The sequence below is a fragment of the Ursus arctos genome, unplaced genomic scaffold, assembly GCF_023065955.2.
Source record: "Ursus arctos isolate Adak ecotype North America unplaced genomic scaffold, UrsArc2.0 scaffold_7, whole genome shotgun sequence".
Taxonomy (NCBI): domain Eukaryota; kingdom Metazoa; phylum Chordata; class Mammalia; order Carnivora; family Ursidae; genus Ursus; species Ursus arctos.
In genome coordinates, this window is record NW_026623089.1 from 68,043,641 (window position 1) to 68,060,580 (window position 16,940).

Genomic DNA, 16,940 nt, shown 5'->3' on the forward strand with positions numbered 1-16,940 from the left:
TCAGCTCCTTATGCACACCCACCGGCCCTGGACCTTTTTAGCATGTATTGATACTCTCCAGGTCTACTCCTACCCCTGCCTTTCTTTGCTTAAACCACCGTTAGAGATTTGTAAAGGTGGAATTCTATGGATACCGTCAGGCTGACTTAAGACAAGGTCCCGACAGCGCTAAGGGAAGGAACGTCACACGCATTCCCCACCCCTGGCTGTGCAGCTCGTCAAGAACTCCTGAAGGAAGAGGGAAAAAGCAACAAAGCCAGGAAATGATAAAATTTCTTCCCCTGCAAGTCTGCAAAACTAAGCTACTATGGAACATAAGAACTAGGAAGATCAATAGGAGAAGAAAGGGATAAAGAAAGGGGGGGTAATCAGAAGGGGGAATGAAGCATGAGAGACTGTGGACTCTGAGAAACAAACTGAGGGCCTCAGAGGGGAGGCGGGTGGGGGAATGGCATAGGCTGGTGATGGGTAGTAAGCAGGGCACGTATTGCATGGTGCACTGGGTGTTATATGCAACTAATGAATCATGGAACTTTACATCAGAAACCAGGGATGTGCTGTATGGCGACTAACATAATAGAATAAAAAATATTATTATAAACAAAACAAAACGAAGCTACTTTAAAATGTTGGCTTTATGTGGCAACGGCCCACAATTCATGTTTTCACGTCTGAAAGAAAGTTTTGCTTCATTGAGCGATGGTGGTCTGTAAGGTCACCCAGCGGGTAAAGAGTAAATGAAGAGTAAATGATACACCCCGTGCAAATGACCGCGAGCCACGTGCCGGGCCTGGTTGGAGCACTGCGTCCCGGTAAGTTAGCTAGCATTACCAGGAACCATCTGGAATTGGACAGGAAGTGGCCAGCTATGGGCAGAGCCGCTCCAACCACACACACGCCACTTCGGTTTCCAGCCGTGACCACTGGGTAATGTCCACAAGGGGGAGAATAGTCCACAGATTAAAATAGGATTGTGATTTAGTAACTATTACGCTGGGTATCAAGGATCAAGAGGCTGAGCGTATAATCTTGGCTTTGCCAGTAATTTACTGTGTGACCTTTAAGGTTCTTTATAACTCGAGGAGGAAAAAAAGGAACCTAGCTACTTTAATCATTTGGCCTCGCCTCCACTGCGAGTCCCTGGCAGGACTGCTAACACGGTGTGCTGAGATGCCTCAGAACGGCCTCGCGGGACGTTAGCCCGCGAATGAAGAACTTACGTGGGAAAGCTTATTGGGGGAGTCCTTGCAACTTCCATCCTTCTGCAGGGCTCTTTCTTTGTAGGAACTCAGGACTTTGGAGGGCGGGCCATGCCATTTGGTTTCTGTCACATAAAGAAGAGTTGAATATTTAGTTTCTAGTGTTAACGAAAGAGCAAAGCAAACACAGAAGCCAGACAACAAAATGGTCTGGTAGAAATGAATAGGACTGTGGTTCTGGAACTTTCTGGTCTCACCAGTGGATACCCCCCAAGAGTCCACAGAACAACTACCATAAAGTTAATGTTCCATTTCCATGGGCACCACAAGTACCATGACCCATGACCATGTCTGCTGCGACACTGGGAGACCCAGCCGACCACACGGGCATTGGGGCAGGGTGGTGCTCACCCAAGGGGTGAATGCCCGAAAGAATGAATGAATGAATGAATGAATGAATGAACAGACAAGGGATGGGAGAAAACAGGGAGCAGGATGGAAGGCTGGCCAGCTGACCAGCCTTGTGTCTCATTACCCAGGTGCCTGCTTCCTTCCAGGCTGTCCTCCCGCTCCCTGGCTCCTTCACACTCCAAAGGGCCCGCGCCCTGGTGCTCGAGCAGCAGAGGAGAGTGGCATCTGCAAAGAGCACAGAGCTGAGCGGCCTGCTGGCCAGGCATCCCCTGGCCCACCCCCTGTGCGTGCTGCTCCCGCGAGGGCCATCCCAGGGAAACCCCTCGTCAGACCCTGCTTCCGTCCAAAGGAAGCGCCGCTGTCTGCCGGCCCAGCCCTGCAAGAGAAGCTTCAAGCACCTGGAATCGGGGACTCTCGGTTCCCCACTGGCTCAACAGAGGCACCTGGATGACAGCCATTTACAGACACAAAAGGGCTGCAGATGCCAAGAAGCTGAAGGGCTGTCTAGGGTCAGAGAAGCTGTCCCCAAGAAGCCAACGAGGAGCTCACTGCTTCTGTTCTGTTTTGTTTTTTTTTTTCTTGTGCTGAGAGTACATGCCACTGACCGTTCTTTATAGCAAATGTTTTAAGGAAAAGAGAGTAAGACAGACCGGCTCGAGACTACATCGGGGTGGACTCTGTTTTATGGAAACCCCGCATATGACAAGATAATCTTACAAAAGAAAGAAGTCCCAGGAAACTTCTTCCTACTACCAGGTGATTCTTACTTAAAGGATCCGGTGATAGATCCTGGTTTGCAGAAAAAGCCAGAAATGGCTTTTCCACTGATTAAAAAAACAAACAAAACCCTCTACTTTTCAAATGCAACTCAATTGAGAAAAACGTCTCTAAGTTCTTTTTAAGAGATCCATCAATTACCTAAGGTAGGGAACACATGTAGCTCGACTGCCAACATCTACTTCTGAGCCCAGACCAGAAGGCAGCGGGTTCCAGGGAGAGACGTCTCCCTCTGCATTTGTGAGAGCCATCACAGAAAGCTGCTGCTCCCCCAGGGAGACACTTCTCGTCTGACCTGGCCATTGAGTCTCCAGACTCAATTAAAAGCAATACAGGCAAACGATGTTGCCAGGAGCACCTTTTCCTCCTGCAAGTTGTGAATGTTTCCCCTGAGTTCCTCCATCTGTCAATTCAGCATCTCTGTGTCCCCAGATGTCCTCGGGCTCTACCTGAGCTGCCGGCTCTTGGACAGGACACGCATGCACACACTCCAAGGGACAGTCCTCAGCCCCATGTGAGAGGCACCCTTGCACTGTTCTCAAACAGGATGCAGGAAAAGACGGCCAAATGCTAAACTTGCCTTCTCTGATCTGGGGCTGTGTTTCGGAGAAGACACACTTCCCAGAGGGGCTGTAAATTTACTCCTCGTTGGCAATTTAAGTGAGGGGAAAACTCCCAAGGGCTACTGTCTGTAGAGTCCCCAGATCCTTCATTTTCAGAAAGACTTTCCTTATTGAAATGAAAACAAAAAACAAAAAGCCAGGCAAGCTCCAAATATGGACAAATGAGCTCTACTTACATAGAAATGATGAGCTCTCTGGCCTGGACAAGTGACAAGCGACTTATTAAAAGCCTGTCTGGCATTTTTACAACTCCCCAATGGTCTTGGATACAGCAGGCACACAGTAAATGTTTCTGCATGAGCCCCTGACCAGGTCCCACCCAGGGGCCAGCAATGAGGGAAGACTGAGCAGTACCCATCATACGCTGCTTGTGGTCTCCAGGGTCCGCTGCCGCCAGGCCCAGGGTCGCTGGAGGACGACTGGTTGCTGGGTGAACTTCTGAAATGGTGACTAGAATTATTAACAGGGCACAGAGGTAGCTACGGAGCGCCGACGTCAGGACCTGGCCTGTTTCATCTTGCAAATACACTCACTTTACAATCACAAAGAAAAGGAAGAAATACACCTCTCAGAGTGAAACAGAATGGACTGTGGACAAACAGAACAAGAATGGGTGATGCCAGAGATATCGGGCGGCTCATGGTTGGCAAGTTTATTACAGGAAAGAGATGTGGCAGGAATAAGCCTTCACCATCTGAAGATTTAAAGCACAGTAATGACTCCAGCGAAATATGGAAGGACCACAATAGAACCCACCAGAATACAGACTTAGGAAAACACTACTACTACTTGCTCAATGAAAACTTAATGCAAGTCACGTTCTGGTCCTGTATTTAAAACCTATGCAGAGAGAGAACTCTAAATTTGTCAAAACCATTTATTTTCACACATCTACTGGATGTAATCCTATTTATTTCAGATGCACAAAAATAAGTAATACTCATGAGAACCCACTTGATAAAGATGTGCTTGCCAAGTTTCCATTTTGCTGCTAGAACCCTCCAGGTCTTTTTTCCCCTATAATTTACTAATTTTACTTTAATAATGGAGGCTTTGCAGACCCTGCAGACCCCTTCCTCTCTACCTGGGCTACATATGTGTGCTTCTTTGAATATGGGGAGTTTATAAACTCAGCGGACCTCTGAGGAAGAAGACCCAGAGCCAAGATAATTTAATGTCCAATTAAAGGAATACTGTTTCTGTATTCAACCCATAAAGAGTAAACTGGAGAAAGCAGAGAAAGACCTTATGTTTTAATCTTACTATCAGTAATACTTTTATATAGGCTTACTACGTGCCAGGAACGGTTCTGAGCAGTTTGCAAATACTGATTGAGTCCGTCTTCATAATGCCCTGCAGAGGTCTCTATTATTACTAAGTTTATTTTTCAGATGAGGAAATCGGAGGTGGGAGAGGAGGAGTAAGAGCCGAGGTAGCATCATCAGGTGAGCAGCCTGGCTCAGCACCCTTGCTTCCAACACTCTATTAGACCAGAGCCTGGCAAACCAGATGAGGAAATCGGAGGTGGGAGAGGAGGAGTAAGAGCCGAGGTAGCATCATCAGGTGAGCAGCCTGGCTCAGCACCCTTGCTTCCAACACTCTATTAGACCAGAGCCTGGGAACTCATGGCGTCTCCATGGCCCATACGTTATGAAAAAATGAAAAGCAGTAGAAATTAACAACAACAGAGTAAATCTACCATTTTGTTCACTTAAAACTACCTAATGCGAATTATGCACCCAAAAATTCTCGCCAGCTTCTAATGCCATATGCACTTGTTATCAAGTGCATTCTCTCACCGAAAAATTAATTTTAGGGGCACCTGAGTGGCTCAGTCAGTTGAGCATCTGACTCTTAGTTTTGGCTCAGGTCACGATCTCAGGGTTGTGAGATCCAGCCCGGCGTCGGACTCCCTGCTTTGTGGGGAGTTCTGCTTGAAGATTCCCTCCCTCTGCCCGTCTCCCCACTCACTCTCTCTCTCAATCTCTCTCTAAAATAAATAGATAAATCTTAAAAAAAAAGAAAAATTAATTTTAAATTTAACCCAGTTTGCTTAAAATAAGAAAAAAAAGCAAGGAAATGCTACTGATCTTGGGACCTCTTAAAATATTATACACATTAGGATGATGGGATTTAGTCACTGATTTTGCAGTTTTATTTATATTCAAAACTGCTTGCACTTATCTAGAGGCTCCTGAAGAATCCCTTCTGGGTGTCTTGCCCAAGCAGGTGTAGGGAGGAAGGTGACCAGGAGGACCAGAAGAGGGAAAAGCACGGCGCTGGCGGGGGGTGGGGAGTCTGGGTAGGACCTGCGTGTTACCAGCAGCACCGCTGGACGAGGCGTGGGACAGATCCCAAGCACCACCACATCCAGGGCCTGCCCTGTGGCCCCGTCTGCCAACTTGTGCAGGTCAAGCTGACTCGGAAACAAGCCAAATAAAAAGGTCCCCCCTGTAATGCCAAGTTCTCACCCCAGAGTTTTGCAAGGGCCATCCCGGAGGAAAGGCTTTACCTCGTGCCGTCGGGCAGCTTCCGGTCGAAGGAGGTGCTTCGAGGGATGGCGGCCTGGGCCTGCTGGAGAAGCTGCTGGCACTGCAGCCGATCGGGCGTGCCGGGGACGGGGGAGGCCCGGGCCAGGGGCTGCAGGGCCGGGGTGGGCACGCGGTGCCACGTGGTGTTCCTCCGGAAGGGCGTCTTGTACTCACACGGGGTGCCTTCGCTGTCCAGCTTGTACTCCACCATGGGGATCCGGCAGAGCTCCGAACACCCTCTGTTGGGCGGAGGACGGCGGGTCAGCAGGGAGGCTCAGTGCCGAGCCATCAGCACGGCTGCTCAGGGCTTACAGACGACGGAGGACAGCCACCCACCCCCAGGAGCATCCCTGGCTTATGGGGATCCAGTGGGAACCAGCAGCATCCAGTATTGTGCTTGGGGCTCTGGTTAAGTTGACAGATACCGCTTTAGGCATTACGTGCATATATCTTGTCTCTCTAAGTCACCTGAAAACTTCTTGGACCCGAACACATCTTTAGCCAGTTTGCATACATGGAATCATACACACTGAACACAGGGCAATAAACAAACTTGAACAGGTTAAAAATGCCTCATATACAAGCTGGACAGATTCAAAAGAAGTACAGTTATACAACTAGGAATTAGTCACAGGTCACCTTTTCTACTGAGTCTGAGAAAAGTGAAAAACAAAATTAGTAAACGCCGTCACAGTCAAGGGGAAACCAGAGTGCCCATCTGGTCAAAGTGGGATTCTTAGTTACCATGTCATTCTAGCAGTACAGTTCCCCAAACGTCATGTGCTGGAGTGCCCTCTCATGTGCTTAGATGCCCAGTCGGGAACGTAAGACCTGTTAGCCTCAAACTGTGATTAAGCCAGACATCTCTCAAGTTTCTCATTAATTACACAGTGCAAATAGCACTATTCACCTGACCAAATTTAGCCTGCAAAACCCGCCGGCACGGTATGGCAAGGACACAGAAGACAGGGTAAGTTTCAAGTCTGAGCGCCAGGGCACATGATCCCAGTTTGCCGTGTTGATAGAGCTGGTGCCTCTCCCCAGATGTTCGAGTCAACACAGCAACTTGCTAATATTCACCCCCTGAGAAATCAGGGTAAGGTGCGGTTCTTTAAGGAGACTTACATTCTCAAGATCGTAGAGGAATATTTTCAGCCTCTTTTCAGAATCATCATGTAAGAATGAGGAGAACAAGAAACAGAACCAAACTTGACCATCTATAAAACTTGAGACAGCCAAACTCTAAACCACAGCAATCACAGATGGAAGGCAAATGGAACAGTGCTGAGGGTTTAGCAGAGCAGAGGAAGGCAAAAACCCAAGGGTGTGCAGAGGGAGACAAGGAGAGATGAGACCATTCCCCTTGCACAACCCCGAAGGGGCACAGGGTCTGGAAGCACCAGGTACCACAGGAGGCAAAAGTGAGAAAGAAGGCTTAAGAGGAGGGGGTGATTTAGAAAAGAAAGAACAAGGAAAAGTTTGACCCTGGGCACCATGAGTACCATATGGTACCAGGGTCTAGTCAGGCAATAACCACCCCTGCCTCTAGGGGGCAGCAGCAATGGTCCGGGGTACCCTGCCTGAAGGATCCAGGCTCCAGGCACAGAGGAGAGCATGGCTGAAAACAAAAGTTTAAATGACAGTCTCACTGGAAAATGAGACCTAGAGTCATTCCCCCTTCCTCCAAATCCAGCTTCAGAATGCTGCTCAGCCTACAAAGATGAATGAGGCTCTTCCTCTAGCGAAAAAACAATGAGATGTAATTAGATATAATTAGATGTATGCCACCCAATCACCCTGCAGGGAGGCTCACCAACCAACCATATCCTTCGAGAATAAGAAGGAACTTTTGAAATTTAAAAACATGATAGCTAAAATTCAAAATAAAAGAAGTCCACTAAGACTAAGGTAGAGTGAGGAACTCTCCCAAAACATTACAGGAGAGCAAGCATTTGAAAATTAAAGTTTGATCCAAGAAGTGTAATGTGTACCTAACAGAGATACCAGAAAGAGAAGAGGGGGCAAAAGGTGGGGAGGAAATTATTAAAAAACAATACAGGAAAATCTCTAGAACTAAAAGACATGTAAAACCAGATTAAAATGTCCACAGAGTGCCCAGTTCGATGAGTGAAAAAAGTCTATGTCAAGAGATACATATGTACAGACGTAGGATGGAATGAAACTTGTGGAGGCGATAGATACATTTATGGTGTTGATCATGGTGATGGTTCCATGGCTGTATACTCGCCTCCAAACTCACTAAGCTGTGTGCATTCGATGTGTACAGCCCTGTTATGTCAGTCATGCCTCGATAAGGTCTTTTTCAGACATCGTGTGGAACTCAAACAGATACAGGGGAGAACCTGAGTTTCTGGCGGGACAGGAGGGAGGGAAGGGGGGCTGGCCTCACACAAAGGGTCGGGGCACGGAACAGCTTCATTCTTCTCAACAGCAATACTGGATGAAAGTTACTTCTCACCCGTCAAATCAACAGTCCGTGGAGCTTGGGATGAACAAACAGGTAGGAATACAACAATGTCCTGCTCTTTGGCTTGAGAAACCAAATGGATGGTTGGTGCTACCCTCTGAGAATAGAAGAGAAGGAGACTGAATAAACCATCCAAAAGAGGTACTCACACCTGTCTTGGTAAACTTTACTTCATCTTATATTTTAACTTGCCTTCCCTCAAAGCTAAATTCATCTCTTACCTAGGCAAGTTTAAATTACCCTGCATTTCCTGAATGCATTAGTTAAATGGTAAGATTTGATAAGCCCAGATTTACACTGGATTGCATGGCTATTATTATTATTATTTTTTTAAAAAATAAAATTTCAAGGCTCTACAATGTTAACTCATGGACTTGTACTGTTTCCAAGTGTTTTTCTCTTTAACTAGATGACACATCCCCTGGGACTACTGATTCATCCATATGAAAAACAACCTAATTAGAAATGATAAAGGTGGGATAGGACAGTAATATCAACATATCAAGAAAACCTACTCTTGTCTTCCACCTTGTTGGGTGCTCTAAGCAAGTCACTGGACAGTTAGGTGAACCCCAGGCTTTGGTCTCAAAGGCTGTAGTTGCCTGACGAGCAAGGTCAAGGAATCCTTAAAGGAGGGAGACCTAGCCAAGTTAAAGGTCTTGGAGTTGTATTTGAATGAAAGGAACATGAACCTTGAATCTTGTGGACCAAAGGGTAATGTGTATCTCCAGTACCTGTCTGGGTTCCTAGTTTACTGGGATAGGCTTAAAAGGAAGAAAAAGCAAAGAGAAGACAGATGGCTGAGGCGTGTGGAATATTTAATTCATGCTCATCGATTGTAGCCTTTAATAAGATTGTAATTTAGCTTGAATCTTTGAGGAAAAACATTATATAAATGCACAATCATGACCAATATTTTAGAGAGTGCTGACAAAAACGTGTGCAAACACGGGAGGTTGAGGGGAGATTCAGGGTGGAATTATCTCATTTCCAACCTTTTGCACAAGTCATATGTAAATGATCTTAATACTAAAAACTGGTGTTCTTTTGCCCTAATAAAGATCAGCTATTTTTGAAAGAATGGCTTTATTTGAAAATAAATATTCATTTTGTGAGTACGTGACACTTTTATAGCAACTACTCTTTATAAGCTAGGTTTCTGCTTTGTTTTCCTCTAGGACTAAACCATCAAATAAATACCAGTAGTTTTCACATACCATCAAACCTAGTCAAACACAGTTCTGTTCTAAGAAATGTCTGGAAGGACACGGATAGAAAATTCAACCAATTTTTAGGGAAATAGGAAGAGGTCTAAAATAAGAGTTGCCAATTAGCGACACAGAGGTCCTCCTGCTGCAGTGAGTATGAGAAACTCTTTCCCCTCTGCACCTTCCCCTGTCCCTGTCCCTGTCCACACTCCTCTTGTCTCTGTGGTTAGTTCCAGCACAGGATGCAAGGAGATATCTCCCCACTCCTCTGGAGCATCAAGCCTGGTGCTGCCCTGCAGGGGCACACAGCAAGGGTTTCTGACCACCAGGTAAAGACCACCTGAAACCCAAACAGACCAAATGGAAAAAGACCTAGCACAAAAAGACATTTTCCCCCAGAATGAGCTGCGAATCTTGTGTGTAACTGAAAGTTTCTTTTGTTTGTTTTTTCTTTTGTTTTTTGTTTTGTTTTGTTTTGTTTTTAAGAAAAGACAAGCCTTTAGCTTCCTTGCATTAGTGTACAAATTCAGACCTCACTGAGAAATGCCCTCGGCTTCCTTTCGACACGCACCAAATCAAGTCTGTGGACATGAACTGCACTTCTAGCTTCTGGCACACTTTTCATGGTTTGCTTGCCAGACGAAGACACTTGAAGATGTTAGAGAAGGCTGTGGGGTCACTTACATGTAAGCATATTGATTTCCTCTTTGCTCAATAACAAATGTACATGTCACCTACTTATGCTTCTAATTAACATGCCAGGTAGAGATCAATACACACTCTGCTTCAGGGGTAAAAATACATATAATTGTTAACATTGCTTGCCTAGCTAGGAACTTCTCTGGTTCTAATACTGCTCTGTAGTATTAGAAGGAAGGCAAAAACAGTCTCTGGACCAAAGTGGTCATGAAATATGTGCTCACTGGATATGCATAATTACAAAACTGTGAAACTGACAAGCAGTTCCAATCGTTGGAGCCCTTAGAGCACCTTACATTTTACTGCTTCACTCTGCAAAACACTACTCCTTGTCCTTCTGAACTTAGCACGGTGGGCTTTCTGGGATGGCTTATTCCCAGACCAGGGATACTTGTCAACTTCCTTGTACCCACACTGATCAGCACTCACTCTGCTTCCTGCAGCCTGAAGTGGTTTCCCACCATTAGGGTCCTAGGGCAACACCTGTTACTGCTTTCCGGTTTCTGGGCACGGCGGGCACAGAGGTGGTGCCCGCTCGGGGGTCACAGTTATAGGCATCTGCCTGCACTGCCAAGCACCACACTTATGCATTGCTAACTTTAGAGACGCCCTGCAAGGTTCCCAAGCAGGCATCCGCCCCTGCAGACCGACTTCTTTCAAATGACATCTCTAGTTTCCTGGAAGAACCCTCCATTAGCTGTCAATCATTTGAGCATTTGAAGGCAGAATCACTGCTAGCCAGGCTGTGCTTCCAGTTCAGAAGGATCACTGCCACCTTCAAGCCTGACCGTCAGGGCCATCATGGATGGGCCACAACATAACCTCTTCTAACCATCCCCAGCAGGACCCCTCCCTGCCCCCCCAGGAATCACACTGTTCTCCACTAAAGACACAGTATGGGCTCTTGGCTCAAAACCCAGAGCTGTCAACGTGTAGCTTAGAAACAGCACAGTCTCTTTGGACCCATGTTAAATCATAGGAAGTAGGTAAGCTTTTAGAAGTGCCAGCTTCACAAGAAAGAAGTCAGTTACAAATAGATACTATGTTTGTCCTTTTATAAAACAGAAGAAGCTAATATTAAACAGCAAAAGGTTCATCAGGGTTCATGAAAGTTCTTCCCAGATAATATGCTGATGTGTAGAAGTCTAGAATGGCGAAGTTTATATAATAATCAGAATTGCAGAAAATTTTAGAGCCGTAAAATTCCCTTTGTGCACCTTTACTTACAGAACACGACATCATTGTCCTGTTACTCTTTTCTTTCCATCTTACATGAAAGTAGGACAGATGAGTTTATGCCACATCGAAACTAAGAAGGGGGAAGAGTACTATGGGATGATAACTAGGGAGAATGCTTTTGAAGAGTGGCAACACGAAACCAAAAACCTAGAAAATTCAAGAGATTGAAAGAAACAAGTTACAGTCTACCAAAAAAAAAAAAAAAAGAAGAAGAAGAAAAAGAAAAAGGCAGTGGGACAAGTTAGCTGGATCTCCACCGGGTAAACCATGGCCCGCGCAGCCAGGGCTTAATCACATAATTGGAACGTGCATTTACTGTAGTCTGAAACTGCCGAGTGGTTTTATTTTTCTTGGCTGCACCACACAGAACCTCTAACTGAACCCAATAACCCAACATAAAGCCTTACAGCACACTGCAACGCTATCCTTGACTTCCAATCCACCACTCACTTCGTATGGCACGGCCCGGTTTTCCATACACACCACAGCATTTCAACGTCACAAAAATGTCTGAGGGGGTACAAAGGAAATCCCCCACGTTCAGAAGAAGGCTCAGACAGGTTGGAAAATCGATACAACCAATCAGAGACAGTTGCACGGCTGGCACCCAGCCTCCTAGCTCAGCACTCTTTCCAAAACACTTCGCCCATCTCCTTAGGAAACCATCAAAGAATCAGTAATGGGGTCCACATCCTGTCATAGTTTCCACGAGGAGTTTAGAGAATCTTTGGGAACAAAGGCGGACAGATCCTCTCAAATGAACTACCTGCTTCTTTTATATTATGCACTTTGTAAAAGAACCTTTTTATAGCCCTAGGGATTGAAGTAATCACTTCAAATTTTAATCATTTTAATGTCTGTTATGCTAATAGCCTGCTAATAGCTAAAAGACTCTTTCCAAATCATCCAACAAGGTGACAGGGGTAATTGATGCTCATTCACTTAAATCACAAACTCTTTCCTTCTATTGCGTAAAAAAAAAAAAAATCAAAAGCTTCCAACCGGGAGATAACCACATAGCATAACTTACTGTAAAGGTTAGGGCAGTGTCATATATGAAATAGGCACGACATGAAATGTTAATGCACTTTTCTACACATTTCCTTAATTTATATAGAAGTAGAAAGACATCTAGATGATAGATAGAAAAAGAACCATCTAGACCATAAACCCACTTGACCAGCCCTGTGAATAAACGCCTTGAGTTGAAAAGGTGTGTGTCACATTGAATGGGAAGCAAGGCTATCTGGTACTGAATAATTCATCAGCTTGCACCCCTCTCCTTCCTCACCAGCCACAGGGGCAACTGACTCTTCCCCTACTGCAGACCCAGCACTTCGACTTAGAACACGGGCTCAGAAAGTTTTCAGGAAGCCAACCTCCTCCCTTTTTTTCTTTAGAAAGCTTGAGACCAGGGATAATGTTTTACTGCATTACATCCTTCAAAGGTAAACGCAGAAGATTCTCAATAGCTATTTGATGCCTGATTTTTGATGAATGGATTTCCATGAAAGAGAATACCCACTGGCTGCCCATTATCCTAGCGTGGTATACTTGTCACGCATGTACCTGTCATTTGCCTAACAGAGCGCTGATGCTCACTGTCACCCTCTGCGCTCCTGTTACGACGTCAGTGGCGTTACAACATTTCAAACTGCTGAAAAGGCAGGAGCACCAAAGTGTAGATTATTGACTGGAGAGGGTGGAGTGTGTTCTGCACCGAGATATTCTGTATCAAGTAAGAAATTGTTGCTACAGTTTGAGAAATCCAGTTTTGAATGGGAAGACCTGTATTTCAGAATGCCAAGTAGACAAAAAGAGTACAGGGAAGTAAAGATGATGTCCGTCCTCACCATTTGCAGAGCCTCAGTTTGGGCATAAACCAGGTAAGGGTTGACGAAAAGACAGAATGCGTAAACACAAGGCCACCACCTTTACGTTCCTTCCTTAATGCAACATTCTTACTTGAAGGAGGGAGAGAAAAATCTGAACTTTCCATTGGAGGGTCAGGGTAGAGGACGCAGAACATTTCACAGCTCACACTGAAAGTCATTCCCAGAGGGTATCCCTAAGACATTACCAAAGGTGGGGCACCTGGGTGGCTCAACTGGTTAAGCGTCTGCCTTTAGCTCAGGTCCTGATCCCAGGGTCCTGGGATCAAGCCCTGCATCAGGCTTCCTGCTCAGGGGAGAGTCTGCTTCTCCCTCTCCCTCTGCCCCTCCCCACTGCTCATGCTCTTTCTCAGTATCTCTCTTTCTCTCTCCAATAAATAAATAAAACCTTTAAAAAACGACAATACCAAATGTAACTGATTTTTTAAAATCTAAAGTTGGAACGGTACTTTAAAAACCTCACTTAGGTCAAGATCTCAACTCACCATCTACTTTCTCTCTCTCTCTCTCTCTCCAAACTGCTAACTTGACAAAATTTGAGTTTCCCCTTCTAGTTCTATTTCTAGAACTAGGTGTGTGTATTTCAGGGAGTGGAATGGTCTAGCAACCAGCAGCAAAGCAGAACAATGGAAAGCTTAGAATCAGCTTAAATTATAATAAATTTATAAAATGAGCATAAAGCTTCAATAGAATGATGAGAGAACAACAATTTAGGCTCAAGACAACATGAGACAATTCCCACCGTTTTGCATTATATAGAGAAATATGGCTGGGACAGTATATCAACAAAGTATGAAAAATCACATGAAACAGAGGCGCCACAGCAAGGAATTTCATGTCCTCGTTTATTGGACATATTTACTGCATCACTCACATTGTATTACAACTCATGCATCATTCTGATGAGTTGTTATTGCCTTATATCAGCCTTTTAAATTGACGTGCTTGCCTTAAAATGACATTGATGGAGTGTCAGTCACCTTGGAAGGCTAGGAGCAGGGGCAATGGGATCCCTTGCAAAACCGAGCAAGAGCTTAACGAAGCCTCTCCAGCCAAGTCTTCTTCATCTTTGCCACAGAGATGTCTGCTTGGGAAATACCCTCCACCCTTTAAAACCTCATTTCCATCTGAAGAGTGCTATCCCCCAACTGCTTCTGGCCTCTCATTCCCTGTCTGTGTGAATTCCGCTCCCGGTCCAACCCCAGCAGGACTTCAGTTAATAAGCATTCCCGAAGGGATCCTCCCGGCTCAGTGCACTCTGGAACTCCACAAGGAAAAGGGAAAAAGGGCTCTGCCTTCCTTTCAAGCTGAGGAACAGCTGAATTACCATCACCCTGAGGCTGGAGAACGGGACTTCAAAATATGGGGTGCCTTTTGATAAATACTTTTCCAACTAAAGACTTCGCTTAATCCAGCAGCTTCTGAGTCATAAGCAAACACCTTCTGATGTGTGAACAACCAGAAGTCAGTCTATTAGGGGACAGGCCTAGCCTGCTGCTGATGGAACAGACAGGCTGGAGGTGAGTTATTCCCTACTGAGATCCTGCAGGAAATCCAGCAGATAAATGGCAAATATGAATCTTGAAGCTTTTTTCACTCTATCGTTGCGATGCTTACGGAGATTGAAGTATCTTGCAATTCATTGATTTGGCTATTTTTGTAGTCTTATGACTCTTGCATGAAAGACAGACACACACACACACACACACACACACACACACATCCATTTAAATGAATGTCTTTTTTTTTGCCCCCTCCCTGACAAGCGCTCAGAACACTGTGTGAAAAAGATGGTGGTAATTATCCATGCCACAAATCACATGTGTGGTTTTAGCTGGAGGCAGATCCTTACATATCGTGCTAAGGAGAAATGGCACTAAGTGATGTTTCATTTGAAAGTTTTGTATTTCAATTTCTTAAATGAGTCAAGCGCCACCCATTTCCCCTGTTAAGCCCCACCCCCCAAACTGTTCCTTAAAAAAATAGAACAACACAGAGGCTAAACTTGCTGGAGCACAGATGAAATTTAAAATGACGTTTCATTCTTGCATCTCGGTCTAAAGCAAAGGGCTGTTATTGCAAGGATCGTTTCTCGTTACGTGAGGCTGCCTGACAACAGAAAAGTACTTTTATCAGAGCGCCCAGACAGTCGCAGGTGGAACACGAACCCCAAACTCACAGAAATATGGATTTAAAAATCTATAGATTCAAATTCCCACCCAATTGGAAGACTGAACAGAAAGAATTTTAAATGATAGAGGCAAGGCGTTAAACCTTCGTGGCTTGCAGAAATGGGGGTGGGGGCAGGCGGAGTGTCACTACCAGGCAAAGAGCGAATTCTGATCAGGGGTTGGGTAAAAATACAGAAGACAGTTATTTCAGATTAATCGGGAGAGAAATCTGTACCTTCAGGGAATGACATTAATGAGACTCTGAGGAAACAAAGGCAAAATCTCTAAATATCTTGAACAGCTTCAATAAGAACATTTGCATTTAAAACAAAGAAAGAATTCATTATGTGCAGACCAAGGCAGAAAACGGATAACCTGTCCTTGGATAGAAGAGTAACAGCCAGAACTTACAAATGTTAGTGCTTGTTTGTTTGAGGTGGAAAACAAGTTAGTATTTCTCAGGAAACTGTATTCTTCTAAATCATATGTTCTAAATACCAACCATAATAACTTTAACATCTTTATTAACCAGATCTCTTGAGAAGCCTAAAAAAAGACATTTCTACTGAGCAACAGTAGGCCAGAATTATAAACAGGCAAGAAATGTAACTTTTTAACTCAAAAGGAGAACACGGTAACCTTTTTGTCTAATTCCATAGCAGTACTCAACCTCTAAGACAGATACTCACCAGATTTATAAATCTGTATTTCCACCAAAGGAAGAAAGACCTCTCACTATATGGGAAAATTTCTGGGAACTGGCTTAAAATAAAACACTTCACTTATACAATATTGTGGCTTCAAAGGTCTAAAGGACTTGCCTTTGGTTATTTCCAAGTCTCGTTTTTAAGAAAATAAGTTTCTGTCTTTGATTTCTTTGAACTTGTACCACTGTGTGTGCCTGGTGGGATTCTTGGGAAGCAAACAGACTGGACGGGACAAAACCTGGAAAGGCAATGAGAAGCGTCCTGGATATTTCCCGTGACGTGCGGGTGCTACTCTCAGGAAGAATTTCAACTCGTTCAACCTTTATTTTGTAAACCTACTGGGCAGATACAGGAAACAAGGCTTCAGAGAGTCAGGCAGGTGGTAAGTGGTAAGAAATGGACGGAAACGGACTTCTGCAACATTCTGCATGTTAGCCAGGGAGGAAGATGGTATGCCTCTGGTCTGTTTTCTAAAAAAGGTCATGGTTTAGAGCTGATCTAGCCAATCAACAGCACCACTAGCCACACACGGCTAAGGAAATCTTAATTAATTATTTGAATTAAAAAATCACTTTGGGGGCACCTGGGTGGCACAGCGGTTGAGCGTCTGCCTTCGGCTCAGGGCATGATCCCGGTGTTCTGGGATCGAGCCCCACATCGGGCTCCTCCGCTATGAGCCTGCTTCTTCCTCTCCCACTCCCCCTGCTTGTGCTCCCTCTCTCGCTGGCTGTCTCTCTCTCTGTCAAATAAATAAATAAAATCTTTAAAAAAAAAAATTCATTGCAAAAGCTGATGCATACTCCTCAAAGATGGGACAGAGAATATTTAAAAACAAAAATCACTTTGTCGGTAGCACTAGCCACAGCTCAAGTGTGTGACAGTCGCATGTGGCCAGCGGCTACTGGTTGGGATGGTTCAGTCGTGGAATGTGATCACCGTGGGAGCTGTGGCTGGATAGACAAAGTACCAGGGATGACCTCAGTGACCATGGAATA

General features: G+C 45.0%; 1 protein-coding gene across 14 annotated transcripts in view; it reads right to left on the minus strand.

The window, feature by feature from the left end:
- Window positions 1–16,940, minus strand: part of SIPA1L2 (signal induced proliferation associated 1 like 2) — a 213,397-nt gene that overhangs the window by 39,927 nt on the left and 156,530 nt on the right. For 10 of the 14 annotated variants that reach the window (XM_057308329.1, XM_057308323.1, XM_044386057.3 and 7 more), the window contains 4 exons: window positions 5,523–5,780; window positions 3,365–3,460; window positions 1,735–1,835; window positions 1,221–1,324 (listed from right to left, as the gene is read on the minus strand). In XM_057308329.1, the coding sequence (XP_057164312.1) occupies window positions 1,221–1,324; window positions 1,735–1,835; window positions 3,365–3,460; window positions 5,523–5,780 (559 nt within the window). The remainder of the gene's footprint in view (window positions 1–1,220; window positions 1,325–1,734; window positions 1,836–3,364; window positions 3,461–5,522; window positions 5,781–16,940) is intronic. The other 4 variants (XM_057308326.1, XM_057308331.1, XM_057308330.1 and 1 more) reach the window with 1 other exon arrangement.